Raw genomic sequence first — 25690 nt, forward strand, 5'->3', positions numbered from 1 at the left:
ATTAAACATCAAATTGAAAATCCTGAAAAGGAGATATTAATAAAATCAAAAGAAAATGACTGAACTAATAAATAAAGCTAGGAGCTAGTTTTCTGGAAAAAATAAAATGGATAAGTCATTAGTTAATTTGATTTTTAAAAAGAAAGAAAACCAAATTACCATTATCAAAAATTAAAAAGGTAAATTCAAGAAATTAAAGTTATTATTAGGAGACATTTTACTCAATTATATGTTAACAAATCAGGCATTCTAAGTGAAATGGATGAAAAATACAAGTTGCAAAAGATACAAGTTGCAGAAGAGTAAGTAGAATATTTAAATGACCTGATTTAAAAAAAAATGAACAATTTATCAATGGGTTCTCTGGGGAAAAAGTTCCCAGGATCAGATGAATTCACAAGTGAATTCTATCAAACATTTAAAGAATAATTAATTCCAATGAGTATATAAGTGACTTGAGAAAACAAAGGCAAAGTTTTACCAAATCTCTTTTATTGCACTAATATGATGTTGATACCTAAACTAAGAAGAGAAAAAACAGAGAAAGAAATTATAGGCCAATTTCCCTTATCAATATTGAGGTAAAAAAAATTAAAGAAAATACTATTAAAGAAATTACAGTAATATATCACAAAGATTAAAAACTGTGACCAGATGGGCTTTTTACCATGAATAGAGGGCTGGTTCAGTATTAGGAAAATTATCAACATCATTAACCATATTAATAACAAAATCCACAGAAGTCACAATTATCTCAATAGATGCAAAAAATTTCCCCATCACTCAACTGAATTCGTTCTTTCCAAAGTAATCAGACCCAATCTGCTTTCTCAATCCTCATCTTTCTTGACCTGTCACATAAAATGCTACTGACCACCTTTTCTCCCTTTATAGTTTTTCCTTCTATCATGTTTTCATGATACTTTGAGTTCCTTGTCTACCAGTATGACTGGTATGACTGCTCATTATCAGTGTCTTCTTTGTTGCATTATCCTCTGTATTATTCAGTGCAACTGACAGTATGCCCCAAGGATCTATCCAGGGCCTTCTTCTCTTTTATTATTTCTCTTGATGATCTCCTTAAATCCCATAAGTTTAATTACCATCTCTAGGTTAGTGGTGCCTAGATCCATATATCAAGTCTCATTCTCTTACCTAAACTTTGGTCTCCATGTTCCCCTTTGTCTTTTTTATTTTATTTTATTTTATTTTATTTTATTTTATTTTATTTTATTTTATTTTATTTTATTTTATTTGGTTTTTGCAAGGCAATGGGGTTAAGTGGCTTGCCCAAGGTCACACAGCTAGGTAATTATTAAGTGTCTGAGGCGGGATTTGGACTCAGGTACTCCTGACACTAGGGCCAGTGCTCTATACAGTGCGCCACCTAGCCGCCCCACCTTTTTAAAATTTTCAACTTAGTCTTTAATAAAAATCTCAAGCTCAACAGATCCAAAACAAAACTCATTATCACTGTCTTCTCAAATATGCCTCTTCTAAATTTTTATATTTCTGTCAAGGACACCACCACCTCTCTAGTCACCCCTTACAATCTCTGGGTGATGCTCTATTCCTTACTTTCACCTATCTCACATGTCTAGTCAAATACCAAATTTTGCCATCTCTTTTTATTCACACGGTCACCAGCTTATTTTATAAGGTATCTAGTCTTTTAGCTCTTCTAGACTGCATCATCCAACAAAAGTCTGTAAAGGGTTACATATAGGATTTAATATTTATTTATGACTATAATGTAACACATTACCAATTAGTATAATAGTATAACATAATAATGTAATAAAGTATGAACTTTGAGGACCATATGTAGTCCAATGGTGACAAGTTAGACATAGCTGCTAGACCCTTATCACCTCTCACTACTGTATTGTAATAGGCTTCTAAGTAGTTTCTGTCTCAAGTCTTTCCCTACTTCAATCCATCTTCCATTTAGCTTTCTAAATGAATTTCCCAAAGTAAAGGTCTGATCCAGGTCACTTCCTTTCTCAACACACTCCAGAGGCTCCTTTGACCTTTAGAAACAAACAAAGACTCCTCAGGTAGACAATCAACTTTTCTAAAATTTTTATACATGATTTCTTTTCACAAACCTGGCTTTCTTAATAGTTCTCTGTCCTATCTCTTGTCTCTGTGACTTTCCTGGCTATCTCCTATAGCTAGAATGCACTGCTTTCTCTTAGAATCCTTTGATATCTGTGCTTCCTTCTGCATAGGGTTGGGGAACCTTTTTCTGTCAAGTGCCGTTTGGATATTTTTAACATTATTCACCTATTATGTTCAGTCAAACATAATTAATTCACTCTAAAAAGCTTCTGGATTGATTGAATTTTGAATCCTGCCTGCAGGTGCCATGGCAGTGCCAGGTCAAATCATAGGCTAGGCATTCCCTGCCTCTGTTCTACATGAACACCTTGGGAGTTTCCTCAGCTACTGGTGACTTCCTCCTAAAAATTGTTCATGTCTGAGGTTTAGAGTTGGAAGCAACTCTAGAGAATCTTTCTCATCTAGCCCCCCTTATTTTACAGTTGGGGAAACAGGCTGAGAAAGATCCATCCAAAGTCACCAAGTACTAAATATCAAAACCAGGATTGAATTTTGGTCCTCTGATGGCAAGTTGAATGTATTCTTTTTTTGTAAACAAATATTTGATACATCTATATACACACACATGTTGTTTGCCCTAGTTAGATTAAAAATTCCTCCAGGGAAGGAACTTTTTCACTTATATTATATCCCTCAGGAATTGTCACAGTTCCTGGCACATAGTAGGCACTTAATAAATGTGAATTGATTAATTTATTATTCACAGGTAATTAGTATAGCACCTTCACTGTAGTAGATGCCAAGTGAATATTGATTGATTAGTTTAAAAATCATTACTGAAAATGTTAGGGACATCAGAATAGATTTTTTTCTATCATAGGGAGGTATTGGAGTGAGTTGCAAATTTGTCCTCTGTGTGGGAGGTGGGTTATTGAGAAGAGGAAACACCCCAATTTGGATAGAGGAAGGAAGAAGCTGATGGACAAATGTCTGACTTTACAGTGTGGATCAAAGGCATGAAAACTACGGTGAAGCAAATCTTTATAAAGTGCATTAGGAGATCCTCTCATATCAGTAAGCATATTTACTAGCTATATTTAAATGATATGCCTAGGTGGGTTGTAGCCCAGCAGTTTGGTATCAGGGACTCTTCCATAATTGCTTGCTTAAATCGCCTATTTAATTATTATGGGAAATGAATCTGTGAAGGACCTGTGATTTCATTAATAGAGAAAATTCCAAGTACAGGAACTCTACACAGGCAGATTGCAACCCTCTTAGGCTTTAATTCATATTAATTATATGTTCTAGCAAGTTGCCAGGCATAATAAAGATTGAAGGACTTTATCCAGAGAAAGAAAGAATCACACAATTTCAGTTTTGAGAGATATCCTGTCACTTATTCCTTTCTGTCCCCCGCCCAGAATCCTGCCTTCCTCAATCCCCAGAAGTGGTCTTGAAGAGTTCTGAGAGGGGGAACTTACTTTCTCCAGAAGAGGCTACCCATTGACCTTTTCTACACTACAGGTAAAGTTCTGGAGGCCAGATTTGAATCTATGTCCTCCTCAGGGAACCATTCTATCCATCATACTTTGCCTCCTACATATATGATCTTTAAAGTTGCAAGAGATATTGGATAGTCTCTACTGATATGTGTGTATAAGTATGTGTGTGTGTGTGTGTGTGTGTGTGTGTGTGTGTGTGTGTGTGTGTTACCCTACCTCTGTAGAATTACTGGGATTCATTAAGATTTAGATAAGTATGTTATTCTTAGAGTGATTTGGAACAGTGATCTACACTGATTTCATACACTCATTTATAATTTCCTTTCAGCAGGCAATTAATCCCCAGTCCTCAGTGAGCATTTAGAACAGCATTATTGAGCTTAATGTAATTATTCATGTAAATGATGCGATTAATGATGATAACAATGAGAGAAACATTCTACCACATATTGATTGACTCACTCACTTGATGACTATTAATTTCACTAGGGTTTCTGGTACCTAACTATTTCCTTGTTGGTGAAAAAAGTCAATTTTCCCATACCACTATATTGTTACTTCAATTATATCCAAGAGTTTGAACATGGGTTTAACCCATTTTCTATATAGTCCCCCATTCTTAACAGTAGTTTTTCTTTTGAGCTTACTAACATTATTTCACAACAAAGCATCTATAGTTGTGACTAAATTTCCCTTGGGAGAAGATTCTGTTTATTATCTCCATAACTTGCTTTAAACATACACACAAACACACACATTCCAACATTCAATTCTTGGTACATTTAGAGAAACAAGACAGGTCATCACTCCTACTTTCAAAATAACTTTTTCCTGAAAATCAGAAATCAGAATTCCATGTAAGTAGCTGATGAAGCATGAAGGTAGTTAGTCATACCTGTTTCTTCATTCTTATTTAAATATTAATGTTGGTTGATTTACATGAACTTGAAAGATGCTTCCACTAAAAGCCAGAGAAGCCATTTACAAATCATTCTGTTCAAAAGGCATGTTGACCATGAAATCCTTTTTTTCCCTGTTGGAGCCAATTTAAACTGAGTTGACAAGTTTAAGACTACACATCGAGACAGAAAAATGTCACCATTGTTTTGGTAGCAGATTGAACGGAGGGTTCAGTGGCTGTAGCTTCTGCTCTTTAAATCATGAGAAGACAGGTTATGAACTGCAGGAGACAGAGACTAACAGGGTAGGCTCCTGCTCCCCACAGTTGCTAGATATACATCAAATGGCCCAGGCTGGAGAAAGCACTTCATTGGTATTCACCTAATGACTTGACCTTACCTGATTGAAATCTTTGTGTTGGCTGGGAAAGTTTAGAGAAGGAAAAAACATGAAGTGAAGGTACAGTTTCTAGAGGAGAGATTTTAGTTGTGTGGGGTAAACTGAGATCATGGTTAATAGACTTTTCCTGAGAATGATAAAGATGACTAACATTATTGTCCCTTAAGATGATCTTTCCAGGACGTAAGTCAAGTAGCATTTATTAAGTACCTACTATAGATCAATCATTATGATACGAGGATAATAAAGAAAGGCACAAACAGGAAAACTTAGTATGTAATGAATTCACAGGGATCTATAGGAACATAGATCCCCCGGACATAAATTTAGACTAGAAGGGACTTTAGTGGCCATTTATTCCAACTCTCCAATGAAAAAACTGACAAAACTGAGACCTTGAGAGACAAATGACTCGTGTATAATTACATAGCTTGTACATTACAGAGGTTAAATTTGAACCCAGGTACTCTGATTCAACTCCAGCCTTTTTTCTCCTTATACTAAAGTGCTACACAAGGATACTTACTCTATTCAATCACTATAAAGTAAAAGGAGAAAAATAAGGATCTTCAAAAAATAGCTTACTGTGCTAGTCATTTGTCCTGGATGGTAGACTCTGTGATTCTAGAATTTTTATATCTGGGAAGAAATTCAGAGAGATCCTAAAATCATAGATGTGGAGCTGGAAGGGCTTTAGATAATCTAATCCAATTCCTTAGTTTTATCAATGATGAAATCAAAGCCCAGCAAACTTAAATGACTTGTCCAAATTTACACTACAGTTGGAAAGATCTTAGTTCAAATCTTCCCTATGATACTTACAATGATCATTGAAAAGTTACTTTTTTTTCAAATATCAATGTTCTTACTGGTAAAATGAGGATAGAAATGTACCAATCTCATGGGGTTACTATAAAGCTCAAATAAGATAACATATGTAAAGTGCTTTGCAAATCTTGAAGTGCTATATAAATGTTAGCTATTATTATTTCTTACCGAATTATAGCAGATCAAGGGAAAATGTTCTGGAAAAGAGTTCTATTTTTAGAGTTAAAAAAAGAACTGAATTCTTTGCCATAATATAGTATTGAAAGTCTCCCAATGATGTCCCAGGAGAGAAAGAATGTGTTTAAAATGGCATAGAGGACGCTGAGATTTGAGAAGGGATGCATTCTTTGTCTAGCCAGCTTCTAATCTGTACATCACCCAAAGGAATATTCTCTCAGTCTTTGCATGGAGTTGAAATTACCCACTCATTTACTCAGGTCTTTTTTTAACACAGGAAAAAATAGGTCTTTCTATAATTGAGCTTTAGTAAAGTGATAAATAGAATATGAATCATGTCCTGTGTGGCCATTACATTTTTAAAAAATATATAATGAAGTAATAAAAAAATGTATTAGGCTCAAACCTGGAGGTCCAAAGCTAAGCTGATCTGCAGATTTTCAGAAATTCAGATTACTTAAGTAAAATACTGTCAAGGGAGATCAAGACAAAATTGGAAGACAAAAGGGGCAATGGAGCATCACTGCTTAGGAGTCAGGAATCCTGGGTTCAAGTCCTCACTCCAGTGTTCATTGACTTTGTGACCTTGGACAAATCACAACCTCTCTTGGACCTTAATTTCCACAGCTACAAAATGAAGAAGTTTAATTGAATTTTTTTGGTAGTATTTTGCAGTTTTGTAGCCTCAGTGGTTTAAAAATGAGTCTCTACTCTCTTTTTCTGGTGAGGAAACTGAGGCCCAAGAAGGTGAAGAGGTGCAATGATTTTCCCAGAGTCCCACAAAAAAAATACTAAATAGCATAATTCAATTGAACACAGGTCTTCAGACAACAGACCAAGAACTTTTATGACTACACCACATTTTGTCAAATATGATCATAGAGTAAAGCTGGAACAGACCTCAAATAATACCTAGTACAAATCCCTTATTCTACAGAAAGAGAAACTGAGACTGAGTGAAGGGAGTTTTTCAAAGTCACACAGATAGTCAGTTCAGTTTTTCATGTGTTGCCATTTTTGTTCTATATAACTATATAGAGCTAAAGGGAAAGACAACTGTTGAGTTCTTGAGGAGCTCATTGGGTAAGGCAACTTAATGGTTTGTACATGAATCTTTTTGAAATGTTTGTTTCATCAAACAGTTTTTTAAAAAGCTGCTAATGGAAGATCAGTCTGACTTAGTTTCTAAATCAGTCGCCATTATTGTAGATGAGACACTATCTAAAGGGTGACTTCATACCTTAGACTCAGCCAGACAATTTATGCTGCCCTTTGCCTTGGTTCTTCCCTTTTTAAAATGGTAATAACATTTCTTCTTGACTTCAATTTACTGTGGAGAACTCTGAGGGCATCTGAGACAGATGCCACCAGAACTCTGAGATGGTAATCAATTAAATCATAAACTTCTTAGAAAATACACTTAACAGGAACACATGGATGCTTATCAAATAGCAACACAGGCACTGATTGAACATAATGGGTTTTTGAGTGCTAGTGTTATGACCTTATTAAACAACCCTGGTCTGGCCATCTATCCTTTTGGAGCCTTTGTTTCCTTGTCTGGTAAATGAAGGGATTTTGTCTAGTAGATCTCTAAGATTCCTTCTATCTCCAGATCCTGATATTACTGATATCAAATAAGGCATAAAATGGGGTTAGGTATTTAACAAAAATAGTTGCCACTGTCCTGGAGGATGTCCTATGCAAAGACCAAATGAATGACACATTCCTTAGAAGTAGTAACATCATTTAGTTGTTCCTGTTTATAAATGTCTTGGGACATCAATGTATAAATAAGAAAAACATTCATCAAGCATTTATTATGTGCCATATAATGTCCTATCACTAAAGACAGAAACAAAAAAGAAAAGACAGTTCCTATCCTCAGTGATCTATATTGTAATAGGGTAGACAACAGATAGGAGTAGTATCACTTTAGCTTAGAAAGTTACAAGGGTTGTGAATGAGTACCAAAGCCAACGTACCCCATCAGAGAACAATGACATAGCTTATATGATCATTATTCTTGGCTCCAGACCTAGAGGATCAAGGAGAAGAAGAATGCATACTTGTGTACTGGTGAGGAAATCATGTAAGAAGTGACTGAAGAGGAGAGAGTACTCAAAATCCATGATATCAAAAGGTTTTCTCAGTGAAATCTATAAACACTCTAAGAGTGATCTACCAATCTACATAGGAAATAAAAAGAAAGAAAGGAGAAGAATGCCTATTGCCTTGCCATAGGTCAAGAAACTATAGCTCCTGGGTCAAAACTGGACTGAGAATAGTTTGAATGCCATACAAAAACAGGAGGTAGGTCAGATATAAGTCCATGGGCTGTAAATTTACTGGCCCCTGACAACTATGACCATTGATTTAGAACATCAGAACATATATATCTTGGAAGGCCACTGCAGATGGACATGAGCTGCAGTCACAACTGAACAAAAAAAGAGAATGGGAAAACTTCATTTGATCACAGTTTCAGTGATACTAAACTCGTGACACACAAAAGGTCTTATTTTTTTAGTATCAATATTTAGAGGATGCTTATGCCAGCAAACCATAGAATAACACAATTTCAATGAATTGAAACTGAGGGTGACTTAAAGGTCAGTGAAGATACCCATGACACACATAAGAAGGCTGCAATATATTGTTTAGAGTGATCTAGAAGCAAGAGCATCCTGAGGCTTAAGTGAGATAATGGATATAAAGTACTTTGAAAACCTTAAAACAATGTATGAATTCCAGTTATTATTATTATTAACATTGCTATTATTATAAGTATAATTAGTCTACAACCACCAGGCTTCTGGTCTGGTGATGACTTCCTTCTCTGAGCTTTCTTCTACACTGCTCATGATCTCAAGCAATAATTATAAACTAAAACAAGGGTGGGCATTTAACTGTTTAACAACAAAGATCTATAAATATGTTTATGTGCATACACACTCATATATAGACATACATAAATGTATGTATAAACTATATATAGATATATATCATACACACTTTAAAATTTTCCTTATAACTGATACTTTTTAAGTATGGACAACCAACAGAGCAATAGACCTAGCCCTGTTTTGGGAAGATTACCAATTTCCGAAGTGTAAATGCTCACACGGACAATTTAACAATCAAGTCATAAAAGCAGTTTAAAACTGACTACATCCCAGATTTCCTGACTAACATTTCAGTATTCTGTCTAATGATTTAATTAAAAATCATGGATACTTTATGAGAAAACTCAAATGTCTCTTAGTAAGCCTCCATTATGGTTTAACACAGATAATTCAAATAAAATGAACTAAAGAAGGTTTATAGATCAAGAGCTGGAAATGATCTCATTCCCTCTAGTCCAACAGCTTCATTTTACAGTTGTTTATACAGAGTAGCACATAGGTTAATTTATCTCTAAGATCACACAGGTAGTTTATGTCAGGGGTAAAATCAATTCCTCACATTACTCAGTTAGTACTCTTTCCACCATAGCCTAGTGCCTCCACCTGTACCAAGATAAAATGAGTAATAGCTAAAACAGGTCAGTCAGGCTTTGATTCTGCTCTACAGAGGCAAGCACAGAGAAGAATCTGTCCTGTTCAACAGTGTGAGACTCCCTTGTGGCAAAGGCTGTTGCCATTCTTATTTAGAGAGATGGTGATGCAGGTACTTCTGAGATAGAAGACCCAGTCTGAATCCTCACCTACTATTTCTTCCTGAAGCCACTTCTATATGAACTTTCTTCTGTGACAGTCTAGCATCTTTCTTGACCATTCAGGTCTACCTGCTATTTTTCTAGGCTACAGGATCCATCCCAGTTTTAGAAGCAGCAGGGTTCTTGTAGCATATCTGTTTTTCTCCCCACTAACCTACTATCTTTGAGAAGTAGTAATTATGCATGAAATAACATTGTGATGGAGAACCTAGGGGGAAGGGGGTTGGAAGGCCCTAGTTCTGCAGCCTGCATTCTCCCTGAATTATTTGTGAGAAGCAGAAATAATGTCAACTCATTTTTCAAATCTGCACAATACAGAGGGGTTCCATAACTTATTTTATTTTCATCATATTATTAAAGAGAAAGGTAATTAGAAATTAAAGCAGAATCTTCCTCTTCTGGTTCAAATATATTCTGAGGATTTATGGGCAACCTTACTAGCACAATAACTTTTTTTTCAAATTAAGATATTGCAATCTTCTATCTCTTTTTTCCTTACCATGGACATGGATGCCATTTGGTTGAAAGGAAGAACTTGTTACTGGCTGGTATGACTTCAAATGTGATCCTGCTGACTGTTGAACATGGGAAGGTGGTGGTCTCTGCATGACTGAAGTGGGGGCTGGCATTCTCCGGGGGCTGATATGATGGGGAGATGGAGCAGAAGGGGCAAACCTAAGAAAACAATGGGAAAAACAAAAACAGAAGTAACATAAGATGGTTGAAGCAAAGGTTATATTAAAAAAAAAAAACAACTTTTGAGGCAAAATGTTAATCACCTGATCACAAACACAAACTAAGGAAGAAGAATGACAGCACACTCTTAAACAACAAACCAAACTGTATTACTTGCCTCTCTTCCATTCATTCTTGCCCCTGAACTTCTAACTTCACTCACATCTTAACTATGATTATTAAACAAACCAGTTAAGGAGAGAAAAAACAAACAAACAAACCCCACAGTTACATGTGGGTTTGTTAAGTCTTTCAAACTTGATTTCAAACATTTGGACGTTGGCAAAACTCAGAGCACATTTTGCCAGGTCCCCTTTTTCTGCTAATTTTTAAATCCATTTGTATTTTAAGGGAAATTTAATCCATATGTTTCTGATTCATTTACACTTAGCTCATCAAAATTTTGTTTTGTAAGACACATGTGATGTCCAAGAAGTGTTACAGGGTTTTGGTATGATGGTATAATCCTTTTCAAACAATGCATTTCCCTTTGCCAAGAGTAAATTGACTTAAACCTCAAAAGGGTCAAGTATGGTTTGAAATGCAGAGGCCTAGAGGCTGAAGTGGGTTTTGCATTTGGCATAAAACACTCTCTTGGCTCAAACAGAAACAGAATGGCAAACCATCTTTTGTAACCATTTATGCCAATGATGTTCATTCTGTGGGGTAGATTTTAAGGTGAAGAGAGAACAGGAATGTTTGGAATAACTCATTACTTAGCCCTTCAGGGTTCCTAATATATTTTCCTTTTAATAGCCCTGTGAGGCAGATAACATATATATATATATATATATATATATATATACATATATATATATAATATATCACTTAATTTTTTCCCAATTCCATATTAATTTTTTAACTTGTTTTTAAATTTTGAGATGATCAGTCATCAGGTATGGGTAATACATGTGCAGCTATGTAGAACATTTCCATATTAGCCATTTTGTACGTGAAGATGACTCAAAAGAATGAAAAATAATATGCTTTAGAGTCTGTATTCAGACAATATCAATTCTTTCTCAGGAGTTTTACCATGAGTTGTTTGTGATTATCTTGGATCATTGTATTGTTGATAATAACTAAGTCATTTATAGTTCTTAACTGTACAATATTGCTACTACTGTGTTCAATATTTTCCTGATTCAATTCACTTGTCTTTGCATCAATTCATGTAAATCTTTCCAAATTGTTTGTCTGAAATCATAATTATCATTTCTTGTAGAATAAAAATATTCCATCACAATCACATATTACAACCTATTTGTTCATTATCTAATTGATAGGTATACCTCCAATTTTTAATTCTTTAATTCACAAAGTGTTAGCAAATAATATTAACAATAATTTATGGATGAGGAAACTAAGTTTCAGAAAATTTGTATCTTATCTGGTATGCATAAAGGAGAAAACATTTTTATCTTTTAATTCCATAGTAAGAGAACTAGAAGAAAGTTTTCAGTATAGATTATTTCTCTTAAATTTGAAGTGGGAGGGAGCATACTTTCTAGAACTCCATAATAACTAAGGATGCACAAATTTTATATGTTGCCTCAAGGTTTGCAAAATCCTTTATTTCATTTAAGACTCAACAATTCTTTGTTGTAGGTGTTGTTATTACCCAAAATTCACAAAAGAACCCACTGAGCCAGGCTACTAAGTGTTAGAGGGAGTATTTAAACTAGATCTTCCTGGATCCAATAAGTGCTCTATCTACTGTGCCACCTAACTGAATTTAGCTATCAGGTTTTCTGATGGTTTTCATTGCTACTTCTTTTAAAGGAAACATTTATTGAAGACCTCTTGCCAGGTAAACATTTTCTTTCAGAGTCTATTATCCTGTCAGTAGATATTATCTTGAGAAGAAAGGTTGAAAGACTTTAGGTAAACAAATAGAGGATTTATGCCAAGAATATTATCTCCATGGATATTTCTTGGTTTTGGTTTATTTATTTTATATTACAATAATTTTTTGTAAGAGTAAACATAAAACCTCCCCCTGCCCCAAGAAGATGAGAAACCTAAAGAATAGTGAGAGAGAGAAAAATGTACTTCAGTCTATGATCAGATTCCAATGGCTCTGTCTCTGGGGTGAGTTACTTTCTTTATCATAAATCCACCAGAAAAGTTGCTTCAATATTTTTCCCACAGTTGCTACTACTAGCTGTATTTCTCTCCACTCTATTTGTCCCCATTCTCATTTATTCCATGAATATTTCTAAGACATCCCCCAGATCTTTCTCCAGTGCCTCATCATAGCATGGAAGTGAATTATGGAGTCTGAAGGCTACGGATCACAAGTTCTAGAAAGACCTACCATGCAGGATTTGATTCAGAATGATTTTGCTTGTGGAGAGTGACAAATTCTTTGGCCACAACAACCCATGAAACAAAGAAAAAAGGGGGGAAATAGTCCTAACTTTTAAGCCACTTCCTTTTGCTTTGTTTCTAGAATATTGGTAGCGACAGAAAAGAAAGTAGATACCAATATTAAACATTAACATAACTGTTGTAATATTAAGTGTGGGAATATTTGTCTATTAATTAAAGAAATGATATGCTATTGGAAGAAGTGAACCATATTAATATCAATATTCTTATAATCAATGAAAAAAAGCAAGCTGTAGTTAAATGGATATTTGACTCATAGGTCTGTCCTAGAAAGGAAAATTGTAAAAAAGTTAATGGAGTTAGTTTCATTATATACCCAAAGGTGATGAAACATCATTTTATGAGATGTTTGGTTGGTATCATCTTGAACTATTCATGATGAATAGGATAAGCAAAAGAAGGACCATGAAGATAAGGCAGTTTGAGTATCAATAACTGCTACAGAGGGGGATGGGGATGAGAAATGCTGCAAATAATTTGATAAGATCCTGTCAACCAAATCATAACATTTATTGGTGACTTTAAATGGTTAAAATGGACATAGAAGAGGGTAAAAATGGGTTTTAGGGGACAGCTAGGTGATGTAGTGGATAGAACACTGGCCCTGGAGTCAGGAGGACCTGAGTTCAAATCAGACCTCAGACACTTCATGATTACCTAGCTGAGTGACCTTGGGCAAGTCACTTAACCCCACTGCCTTGCAAAAACAAAACAAAACCAAAAAACCCCCGGTTTTAAAATACTGAGTAGGATAAAGAAAGTTTGAAGATTATTTAGAAGTCTCATACCTATATGGAATTGTAAGCTTGCATATTTAGAGTTGAAAGTGCAAACTCCTCAATTTTCCTCAGAGGAAACTGAGGTTCAGAGAAATTAGAAGACCTACTCATCATCATAGAGCTAACAAGTATAAGGCAGAATTTGAACCCAGGAGTCCCTGACTCTAGGTCCAATATTTTAGAAACTGTATGAGTACTTTCTTCTAGAAGACATTTAGGCTGTAGGTATGACAAGCACAGATTAACACCATACAAAATGAAATTTACTTTATTTTAGCAAGATGAAACTATCATTACTGGCAAAAGGAATGATTTCAGAATCAGCTGTTTGTAGTCAGATCATTGAAAAGATAGAGAAAAAAGTTAAAAAATTAACATCAAATTAGAAGAAAGGCTAAGCATGAGAAGATACTTTATAAAACTGTAATAATTGCAACCTGGTCTGTTAAAACAAATTCTCAGTCCTAAAAAATAACAAGCAGAGAAAGACTAAGTTGTTGCTATTGCTTATCAATGTTTTCATCAAAAATCTAACATATAAAAACAATGTTGCTACAGTGAGGAGCTCCAAAGAAACCCAAAATCATTTCAGCCAGCAAAGATTAAATTTAGCCAAGAGTTGTAGCTAAGGCCACATTTGCTTAGAATGTGCATTTGTATTATATGGGAGGATTCTGGAATCCAGAGAGATTCATAGTGGCAGAGCACAGGATCTGTCTATAGCAGTGCTCCTGTTCCAATACAGTTTACCTTTTGAATTCTCAGTGATTTGGGGGAATTTCTATGTGTAGCTACAGGTATTTGCTTTCTGTTGATTTATAAAGGATAATGTAATTCTAGCTTGCTGATAATTTTAAGTTATCTAATAGATGCTAAATTTTTGTAATCTTCAGTGATAAGGTCTATACAGTTTTATTAGTCTTGGCTTCTTAAGAATGACTTTTGTCTAATTTACAGGAGCTCTAGTCTCAGTTCATCATTCTCTCTCATTCAACAAATCCACTTCTTGGCCATTTCTATTGTATTCATATAGCCAACACCTAAGTTCAAACCCTCATCACTTCTTGCCTAGATCCTTGCAAGTTTCCTAATTGATCTACCTACCTCAAGTCTCTTCTCACTCTGGTTCATCCTATAAACAGCCACCAAAGTCATTTTCATTAAGTACAGTTATAACAATGTCTCTCACCTACTCAATAAACTTCATTGATTCTCTGAAAGCTTTAGGATGAAAACCTGTCTCTTAAATTTAGTTTCAAAAACCCTTTACAACCTGGTCCAATTATTCTGTTTCCAGAGTCATTGTTTATTACTCCACTTCCTACATTCTGTGATCCAGCCAAACTGGTGTTTTCTCTATTACTGACACTGAACCCTCCATCTCCTGTCTTTGTATCTTAGCAATAGCAATCCTCCCTTCTTGGACCACATGCCCACTTTAACTTCATCCCACAGATTCTTTTTCTTCAAGATGTACTAAAATACCATCTTCTACATATAGCCTTTCCTGATCCCCCAACTGCTAGTATTCCTTCTCTCAAGTACATTTTTCCTGATAAAGAAGGCAAGACAACATAAAATTCACTTTGGAAAGATTTCTATCAAACTATAAAATTTTTTTAAAAAACAATAGTTATAGAGACAAACTTTCATACTGATAGAATCCTCATGCTTTCCTCAATTATTTATGCATTAATTCATCAATTCAACAAACATTTATCAGGCCCCTACAGTATACAAAGAACTGTGTGGTGGGGGGAAATGCAAAGCTTAGATATGTCCTCATTCTTGTCCTTTTAAAGTTTACATCTATAGTAGAATAATGAGCAGCTAGGTGGCACAGTGGAAATAGTTCTGGTCTTGGAGTCAAGAGGACAGGAGTTCGAATCTAGTCTCAGACACTTGGCTCTTACTAGCCGTGTGACCTTGGGCAAATCACTTAACCCTGATTGCCTTCTATTCAGGGTCATTTCCAGTCATCCTGATTCATATCTGGCTCCTGGACCCAGATGGCTCTGGAGGAGAAAGGGAGACTGGTAATTTAGCACACAACTTCCCCCCTCACTCATGTCCAATTCATGTGCTTATCATGGCATCACCTCCTTGATGTCATGGTCTTCTTCAAAATTGAAGGTCAAATATTAGTAGTAGTGGAATAACATATAGAGTTATCACTATAAAACATAAAAACTTATAAAATGTTAGTTTTAAGGTTGGGGAAAGGACTAAGTGGGAAGACCATCTGTAAGGATTCCTGGAGGAGTTGACATCTGAGATGGGCTTCAAAGTTTTGGTAGATGGGTGGCTAGGTGGTGTGGTGGACAGAGCCCGTCCTGGAGTCAGGAGTACCTGAGTTAAAATCCAGCCTCAGACACTAGCTGTGTGGCCTTGGGCAAGCCACTTAACCCCATTTGCCTTGCAAAAAAAAAAACCAACTAAAAAAATTAATACAAAGTGTTGGTAGGAATTCACTAGACAAAGAAGGGGAAGGGAAGCCCATTCTGAGTAAAAGGAACAAGATTAAAGATATATAGGTAGAAAGGTGGGTGGAGTTTTTTTTTAAAAAAGCTAAAGGAGCATAGTAATATGAGTGGAACTGGAAAGTGTAGCAGGTTTGCAGAAGATTGTACAAAGGAGGTGGGACTCAGTAGGTAATAGAAAGTCAATGAATATTTTTTAGTGGAATGATGGTTTAACAAGGTCTCTGTATAAGAATGATTATGATGCCAATCAAATGAAACATTTTATGATTCAGATTCACTCTGTTAGAGTTGTACCCAGAATCTAGAGAATGGGCTCAATAATCTCTGAATATTGGTCTAGGCTAATTATTCTACAAAATATGACTCTGTGATACAATAATCTCCATTTATCCCCACTTTCCCTCTGCATGCCTTGATGGCTATTAGTATTAACTTTACAAGGCTTACACTTTACAGATCTTCATTTGCTCCCATTTACTATATTCTTCCTTGGTCTCTTTATGATTTTGAAACAATAGATCACTGTTATATAAATATACAAACCACTCAGACCAGCAAAATTCCTGCTTACAGGAAACAGACTGCATTGAAAGAAAACAAACATAAATTTCAGGCTGCCACCCTTCATTCACTTAGTGCAGTTGGATTAACCTTACCATGAGCTAAAAGTGGTCTGCCAATATGCAGGAAACAGGTTTCAAATGCCATAATACTGAAATTTTACTTAGCAAAGGAATATTCTCCTTAAGAAAGTACCTGATTTTTCAGCTTTCTTTGGTGTTTGTTCTGTCCAATTTTCCTTCCTTCGTTAGTTTTTTCTCCCTCCCTACACATAAACCCTTTCTCAGTTTTATGCTCTGTAATAAGGAAGAGTTTTGTGCAAATTTGGATAAGGATAGCAGATGGCAAAGAGTAGGGAACAAAGGACACTGTTACCTTGGGTAATATTCATCAACACTATGGAAGTTTCACAGAATATTGATATGACTTTTACAGGGTTTATTGAGAATGGGTCTCTAAAGGATTCTAAGTAATTAAGTGTTCTTTCCTTTCTCAGATTTATCATTTTTCTCAACATCATCAACAACATGATAATAACTTTCTTGAGAGAAAATGGATTTGTTCTAATAGTAGGCTTCAAGCCTCTGTGTGAATTGACCATTTGTTGAGAATGTTCTTGTAGAGATTCCTTTTGAGTATGGGTTGGATTAGGTGGCCAAGAAGATGCCTTACTACCTCCAAATTCGATAATTATGCTAAATCTGTGATGTTCCTGTGGATTTTGCATAGCTGTAGTATGGCATGGAGAGACAGTTTCAGGGTAAAGAAGATCTGAATATAAGTTCCAATTGGGACACATACTGGATGTATGCCCCCCAAACAAGTCAGTGCAGTGACTGACATAAAGTAAATACTTGCTGAGGTTATGCCTCAGTGCCCTAAATAGCAGACTATAAATTCATTGTTAGGCCATATGCAACAAAGGCAGGTCGAAGGAGGTTCTTCATCTGAAAGTTTCATGTATCAATGAAATCATGAGTCCAGTCTTTCTCTTTATCCCTGTTTTAAGACTTGTAAAATCATTCTCTGACCCTGATATCAACCTAATGGCGTATTATAGGTATCATAATTTTCCATTGTTATCGCTAAATAAATTGAGGCAAAAAGAATTTAAGTTACTTTTCTAGGGTCACAGAACTGGGGAGTGTCTGTGAAAGGATTTTCCTAATTCCATATCCAAATTCCAAATCTGAATTCCAAATATAAAGTTCAATCCATGAACCTTTGCTCTCTTGAATGAGCCATTATCAGAATCTCTGTTTATATCCAACTAATCAAGTCACTTCCCCTTTCTCAGCTTCAGTTTCCTTATATCTAAAATAGAAAAGAATTGGGCTCAATGATATCTTTGGTTCCTTCCAACACTATGATCATATGATTTTATTGGACTAGAATCTCCTTTGCAGTTGTCTTGAGAATAAAGTTTCTTACATTTATCATCTTCCTCTCCTCAGAATACAGCATGACATTTTGCAATGACTGCTGCTTAACAAATGCTTATAACAATTACTTGTGTGAATTTGATGTCATTGAACTTTGTGTCATTGAATTTGGTGTCATTGAACCTCCAAATACAGTAAGATAGGCAAATGACAAACGGTTTCTCAAAGGTCAATAACTCACTGTGTGTGTTTCATTGATTTTCAAAGTATTACTATTTCACTGAAGAGCTTTGTGATAGCAGAAGGGACACTAGACTTGGAGTAAGGAGAGATACATACACAGTAGAAAGAAGACTATTTCTGTTGGGTTTTTTAATTTTTTTTTCTTTTAAGGGGCAATGGGGTTAAATGACTTGCCCAAGGTAACACAGCTAGGCAATTATTAAGTGCCTAATGTTGGATTTGAACTCAGGTCCTCCTGACTCTAGGGCCAGTGCTCTATCCACTGTGCCACCTAGCTGCCAAGAAGATCATTTCTGGAAGGGCTTGGATTTGAGTCTCAGCTCTGTCCCCCATTTCCTGTGTGATCTTGAGCAAAGTCACTTCTCTGAGCCTCATTTTACCCACTTATAAAATGATGCTAAATTAGATATTAGATCCAAGTTCTTCTATGGGGGCCTGAATCTCAGCTTTTCTACTTACTGACAGGGTGATCATATTTCTTTTATTTCCTCCAACCTCTTACTAGTGAGAAGTCATTTTGATGATGCTCCCAGAACCAATACACTGAATTCTATAATCTTTAAGTTCTGCTGCCTGGTTCATCCCCTTCCTTTCTCTCTCTCTTCATCCCTCCTCCACCACCACGTTTCCATTTTTTATTCTGGGAAGAGTAATGAAATTAATTTTACCATTTCTGGAAAGGACATGTAAAACAATTGTCTTATGATTCCATTCAACATTCCTATGGCTTCGACCAAAATGCTACTCCATTTCCATCACACCCTGTATGTATTATTTTCCTTTTTAAAATAAAATGTAAGGTTCACAAGCAGTTCTCAGATGAAAAAAATTAAAGTTCTATATAGTCACATGAAAAAATGCTCTAAATCATTACTGATTTGAAAAATGCAAATTAAAACAACTCTGAGGTATCAGAGTTTTTATCAATGATAAAAAAGGCAAATGATCTATGTTGGAGGGGAAAACTGGACACTAGTGAATTGTTGGTGGAGTGGTGAACTGATCCAACCTTTTTTTCAGAGCAATTTGGAACAATGCGCAAAGGGTAATAAAACTGTGCCTACCCTTTGATTCAGGAATACCACTTAGGTCTATATCCCAAAGAGATATAGACTATAAAAGTACAAAAAAACTCATATGTAGAAAAATATTTATAGAAGCTCTTTTTGTAGAGGCAAAGAATAGGAAATTGAGGGGATGTCCATCAATTGAGGAATGAATAAATTGTGGTATATGAATGTAATAGAATACAATCTGTAGAAAATCATGAGGGATGGAACAGCAGAAAAGCCTGAAAGACTTGCATGAACTGATGCTGAGTGAAGTGACCAGAGCCACACTAACAGCAACATCAGGTAATGATCAGCTATGAAGGACTTGCTAATTTAATAGGACTTGTGATGGAAATGCAGACCAAAGCTTACCAGCTTTAATTCTTAAAATTTGTTTTAATATTATGTTTTTCCCTTTTTTTATTTGATTCTTCTTTCACAATATGATTAATATGAATGTTTAACATATATATTTAACCTATATGTGATTTCTTTCTTTCAGGGGAAGGGAGGGAGGGAAGGAGAAAAATGTGAAACTTAATACCTTACAAAAATGAATATTGGAAATTATCATTGCATACAGTTGGAAAAATTATTAAATTATTTTTAAAGAATTGTAAGAACTTGAAAGCAAGGGTATTTGCCTTGCTATTCAGCACAGTGCCTTATGCATAGTCAATAGTTGAAAAAAAGTTTTTCATTCATTCATTCCCTAAGTATCTCTTTACTTCTCTGTATAATAGGGATATCATACTTGTACTTCTAATCTCACAGGGGAATTTTGAGGATAATACTTTTCAAATCTTAAAAATATTATATATGTATATATACATTTATAGTATTTAAAAATAAATGAGTTATTATTCTCATCCCCAACCGAAAGTTATATATAAATTGGAGAAAGTTCCAATACAAGTTGCAAAGAGAATTTAAGAAAAGTGAAGATCCATGGAGGGGGGAGGAAGAGGATTAAAGAATGATTATTGAAAGTGAAGAAGATAAGTTTTCTTTTATAGCTGATTTCATATAAATCTAGATCCCCAGAGTCAATAAGGACCTTAGAGACCATTTAGAAATAACAAAGCTCTTCAGATATGATAAGGCTGTCACAAAGAGGGTAGACAGCAATCAGTTCTTCTTCATTTTTCCTCAGGACAAGAAAAAAAGAAATGGGCTTAAGTTTTGGTATGAGAGATTAAGTAAAGTGTAGGAGGAGTTTTCTGACAGTGAGAATTATTAAATGTTTGGATGAGTTGCCAGGGAAGATGATGGAATGTCCTTCTTCTGAAGTCTTTAAAAATAGAATCTCACATAGATTGAAATCATCCTGATGATTGACTGAATTGTTCACTTTTTGTCTTGATGTCTGACATCATATATGCATAGCCTCTGGCTATTAGTCATTAGTTTCTCCAATGGAGAGTGGGCAGAGGAAGGAAGAGGTAGTAAAACCTGAAGATAGTCAATTTAGTTTTGTCTAACACTTCTGATAAGATAGGAAGTTTTATGACTTTAAATATATAAATATAAATTGTTATTATTATTATCATTTTCACTATCACTCATAAATTCCTATTCCAAAGTTTGATCCTAGCAATAAGATGACCCCAGATTCATGAAGGCTATATCCATGAAACATAAGCTCTCATCACAATTTTGATATTGGTAGAATGGTAAGTATGGTCCCATGGACAAAATATACCATATGAAGAACTGAAATGGAGAGATTCATCATTAATATTTAGATCCCTCCTCATGTACATAAAGTAATAAGAAACAACATTTCCTAAGATATTTGATCAAGTTATCTTATAATACTTATGGTAAGTAGAAGCAAAAAAAAAAAAAAAAAGAAAGTACCAAAAAGATATCTGCAGCTTATAGACCAACTTTTGGTGCTAAGTATGAGAAGGGAAAGATATTTCATAAACCAAATAACAAAGTCCTCCAAAAAAAAGTTAACTTCAGTATTTGGTGCCATCACTGTAAAAGTTGACCCAGAGGGAGATGAAAAATGTTGTAAAAATTTGGTTTATGCTTGAAAAATGAAAGAGGACAAAGATAAGTAGACTAGTCATAAAACTCACATCAAAATAGTATCATTTATGTTCTTTCAGAAAACAGTGGTAAATGCTTAGATGTAACAAACACTAAAAACATCAATAAAATAAAATTGACACATCCATCAAGGTTGGTTATCGTTATAGATGCCATGAGTTGCAGTTAATCCTTTTTGACTCACCGGACTAATAAGAAGAAAAGCTAAAGTTGCAAATAATTTAGTAATTTTTACCCAAAATATTCAAGAATACTAATGCCAAAATTCTCTTCTTTTCATGTTGTAATCTTGACTTTTTCCACCATGCCCTAGAAAAGTCTTTTTATGGAAATTCACTCAAACCCTAGAATTTAATACATTAGAAGTACTTTTTACTTTTTCAGGTTTTCCCTCTGATTAGTCAGAGAACCTCCCATTTATGGAGAACACTCAGGTCAGCCATGACTTCATAACTCATATGTACTCCAGATTATATGTACTCCAAACTTTTTCTAACATGCCCCATTGTTATTATGCTCTTATTATGCTTTCTGAGGAAAGTTTACAAAACCCAATTTAACCAATAATTGCAAGAACATATAAATATAAAACAGATTAGATGGCAATAAATAGATGAAGAATGATACAGATTTGTTAATCTTCATAAAATAATCATTTTTTCTCATTTATGAAAGAAAAAAATACATTGTATATGGACCTTATCACTTTAGTTCCCAAAGAAAAATTAGGTAATAGCCACTGGATCAGAGATGCCATGATGAACTTCATCCTGGAGGTGTCATAATCTTGAAAACCCTGAATGCTTACTTTTAAGGTATCTCAGTAAGGGGAAGATATCAAAAGAATGGGGGGGGAATTCAATGATAAAAATGTCTCAAAGACAAAAATCACAAAAACTCCAGTAATTTCTGAGTCATGTGTCTACATTTTAATCTCAATAAAATACTTAGGAGAATGATCAATATATGTGTCACAGACATCTTAGATGAAAATATGAGAAAGGAACAAGCAAGTTTTCATAGACAGTTCTTCATAGAATACCAAATCTTCATAGTCACATAGTTAAATAAAAGGTAACAGAAAAGAAAAGAGTTCTCTGTATTTTTGTTGCTGATTTTTTTAAAAAGAATTTGTCTCAATAAATTCAGTTTTAGAAGCTTTTTCTCCTCTGAAGAAGACTGTCATGCACATGTTAAGATCATTGACTTTTGACAATACAACTACAGAGATAAATCAGTTCAATGACCTTATTATTCGTGTAAAGTAAGATATAAAATAGGCAATGTGCTCACCAAAGGTGTTTGTCACTGTCATGAAAAATTTCTTATGCAGAGTCCAAATGAAAGAGGTGTTCCCTAGGGATAGTGACATCCTGTAAATGTCCCCATTTACAGATGAAACTGTGTTGATTACATCAAGCCCCAGGACATTTCAAGGCTCCTTCAGTGAAAACTATGATGACTCAGAGAGACTAGTCCATAATTCATCAAGAAAAAGTAACTGTAGTTTTTTTTTAATTGCCTATTTTTTTTAGATTGTGAAATGCAGTTAGATGACCTGTCAACTGAGTTAATATACCAGCAAACATTATAGACAGACACAGATTGATGGACAATGAACTGGGACTCAGGATTGAAGAGAAGAAAGACAATGAGGCTGACTTGCACTTGGGAAAATGTAAAGTGCTTTAAATAATCATAAACTCTTCCTCAGGGTAAAGAACTAAATTTTCAACATAAAAATTCTTTCAGCAATGACCTGTGGTTGCAAATCTTGAAACACCACACTCTCTAAGAAATTTAAGTTATGGGTAGCCCACAAGTAATGGAGAGATGCTTAGTAGGTACAAATTAGAAGCAACAAATTCCCAATAATAATTTATTGTCAAAAAGTAGGTATCAAGGGGCAGCTAGGTGGCCTCAGACACTTAATAATTGCCTCGCTGTGTGACCTTAGGCAAGTCACTTAACCCCATTGCCTTAAATAAATTTTAAAAAAATTTAAAAAGAAGAAGTGGATTTCAAAGAGGAGGGCAAATCATATGACACAACTGAGGTATAATGTAGATGGGTCATGCATGCTTTGCTGGTACCCTCAAAATAGGAAAAGGGCCAACAGAAAGTTCTCTAGTCCTTTAAGGAACTCCTCTGATATGAGAAGATATATGAGTGGAAATTTTATACAGTAAGAAGGCAAGCACAGCTTATTATCTGATCCAGCGAAAGGAATACCCATATCAAAAAGATGATAGATTATTCAAGATATTGAAGTGTTATTATCATTTGAAAGTAATCTTTATTTTCTTGACTTTTGCTAGCCATAATACTTGAAAGATTTGTGGTTATTACTACTGAAGAGTACTTATACATATCTTAAAATGAAATATATTGAGATTATTTTGGAAGAAATTGAAGCAGACTCAGGCCTAGAAGAAGACCTAGAAGCCCTGTCTTTAACACTTTGACTAGTTTGTATATGGATACAATTCTTTGTGCCTAAGTTTTGTCATCGACATCATGCAGATATTAGAATTATATTATTTGCAGTTAGGTGTGAAAAAAGTTAAGGGCATCTAATATGCCCAACAAATGTTAGCTGTTGTTATAACTATTTTGAATATTCTGTTTAAAAACTAAGAAAAACTAAGAGGGCTCACTGTTTAGCCAGGTTCTGAATTTCTACCACCTAGGATTTCTACCTTTATACTCATGGAAGTCATAGAATCTCAGAATTGGAAGGGGCTCCCAGATTCACCAAGTACAATCTATATCAGAATAATGATCTATTCTATATCATACCTGATAAGAAATCGTTCACCATCTGCTTGGAAAATTCTAGTGAAGGGGAACTAATTGAGGCAGACAGACATTCTACACTTGTCTTGCTCTAGCTATTAGAAAAATTTCCCTTAGTTTAAGCTTGTTTGTCTCTTTGAAACTCCCCTACCTACTCATTGTTAATGGTTCTTTGCTTTGGGGGGGGAACAAAAAAAAAACCTCATTCCTAAACTATTCCTTCACATCTTTGAAGACAGTTATGTCTCCCCAAGTCTTCTCTCAGGTATCCCCATTTTTTCAACTAATCTTCATATGGTATGGACTAAAAGCCTTCCATGATGTTTATTTCTCTTTTCTGGGTGATCTTCAGCTACTTGAGGTTCATTTTGAAGAGTGGTGCTCAAAACTGACCACCATTCTAAGGATGAGGTCTGGTGAAGGTATTGTACCATGGAATTTTTGCTTACATGTTCCTGAACCCATCCTTCTCATAATGTGACCCAATATCACATTCTTCTTTTGGGAGTATACTGCCACTTCGACTGACTGTTGACTGGTATTGATCTTGGAGTTCACTTTAACTCCCAGATTGCTTTTTTCCCCCTTAGGGTTTTTGCAAGGCAATGATGTTAAGTGGCTTGCCCAAAGCCATACAGTTAGGTAATCATTAAGTGTCTGAGGGCAGATTTGAACTCAGGTCCTCCTGACTCCAGGGCTGGTGCTCTATCCACTGTGCCACCTAGTCACACACCCCTCCAGTTGCCCCCCTGGCCAGATTGCTTTTTTAGGCAAATTGCTAACCATGCTTCCCCCACCTTGTACTTGTCAAGTTGATATTTAAACCCAATTGTAGTATTTTATATTTTTATCTAATTTTCTATTTCTTTAGGTAGGCAGCAAGATGAAATAGTTTAGAGTTCTCTCTGTATACTATTGATTTTTATCTGGAAGGGCTCCAAATTTTTCAAAGTTCTTTTTAAAGGGAAACATCGTAGCCTTGACATAATATTCTAAATGTAGTCCAACTGAAGAAGAATAAAACAACACTATTATTTTCCTTGTTATGCACAAGATTCTTCTTTTGACAAGGTCTAACTTCTGAGTAAATGTGTTTTTCTGTAGTTACATTGTTGGTTTACATATAGGATCTTTGTAAACCAGCTGATTTTGAAAAGAAGACTTGGGTTCTATCATTGACATTTAATACCAACATTAATTTGAATAAGTCACTTCAATTTTTTTCAGTATGTTACTTATCTATAAAATAGGGATAAAGAAAATTCTGCTACCTTCTGTTTGTTGTGAGAAAAGCACTTCTATAAATATTTAAACAAGGATAAAAGATGTCCATTATTACTGGTTAATATAGTGCTAAAATGTTAGCTATAATGATAAAGCATTAAGAAAGAAATTGAAGTAATAAACATAAAGAGGAAACAAAATGATCACTTTTTATCGATGATATAAAACTTTTACTTAACCCTAGAGATTCAACAAAAACTAATTGAAATAATTAATAATTTCATCAAAGTTGCCAAATATAAAATAAATTCAAACAAGCCATCAGCATTTCTGCAAAATACTGATAAAATCAAGCAGGAAAAGATAGGGAGAAAAATACCACAGAAATACAGGAAGTT

General features: G+C 34.9%; 1 protein-coding gene across 5 annotated transcripts in view; it reads right to left on the reverse strand.

Annotated features, from left to right (window-relative positions):
- Nucleotides 1–25690, reverse strand: part of GLIS3 (GLIS family zinc finger 3) — a 595685-nt gene that overhangs the window by 33924 nt on the left and 536071 nt on the right. For all 5 annotated transcript variants that reach the window (XM_074197451.1, XM_074197450.1, XM_074197455.1 and 2 more), the window contains one exon: nucleotides 10088–10263. In XM_074197451.1, coding sequence (XP_074053552.1) covers nucleotides 10088–10263 — 176 coding nt within the window. The remainder of the gene's footprint in view (nucleotides 1–10087; nucleotides 10264–25690) is intronic.

The sequence above is a fragment of the Macrotis lagotis genome, chromosome 8 (genome assembly GCF_037893015.1).
Source record: "Macrotis lagotis isolate mMagLag1 chromosome 8, bilby.v1.9.chrom.fasta, whole genome shotgun sequence".
Classification (NCBI taxonomy): domain Eukaryota; kingdom Metazoa; phylum Chordata; class Mammalia; order Peramelemorphia; family Peramelidae; genus Macrotis; species Macrotis lagotis.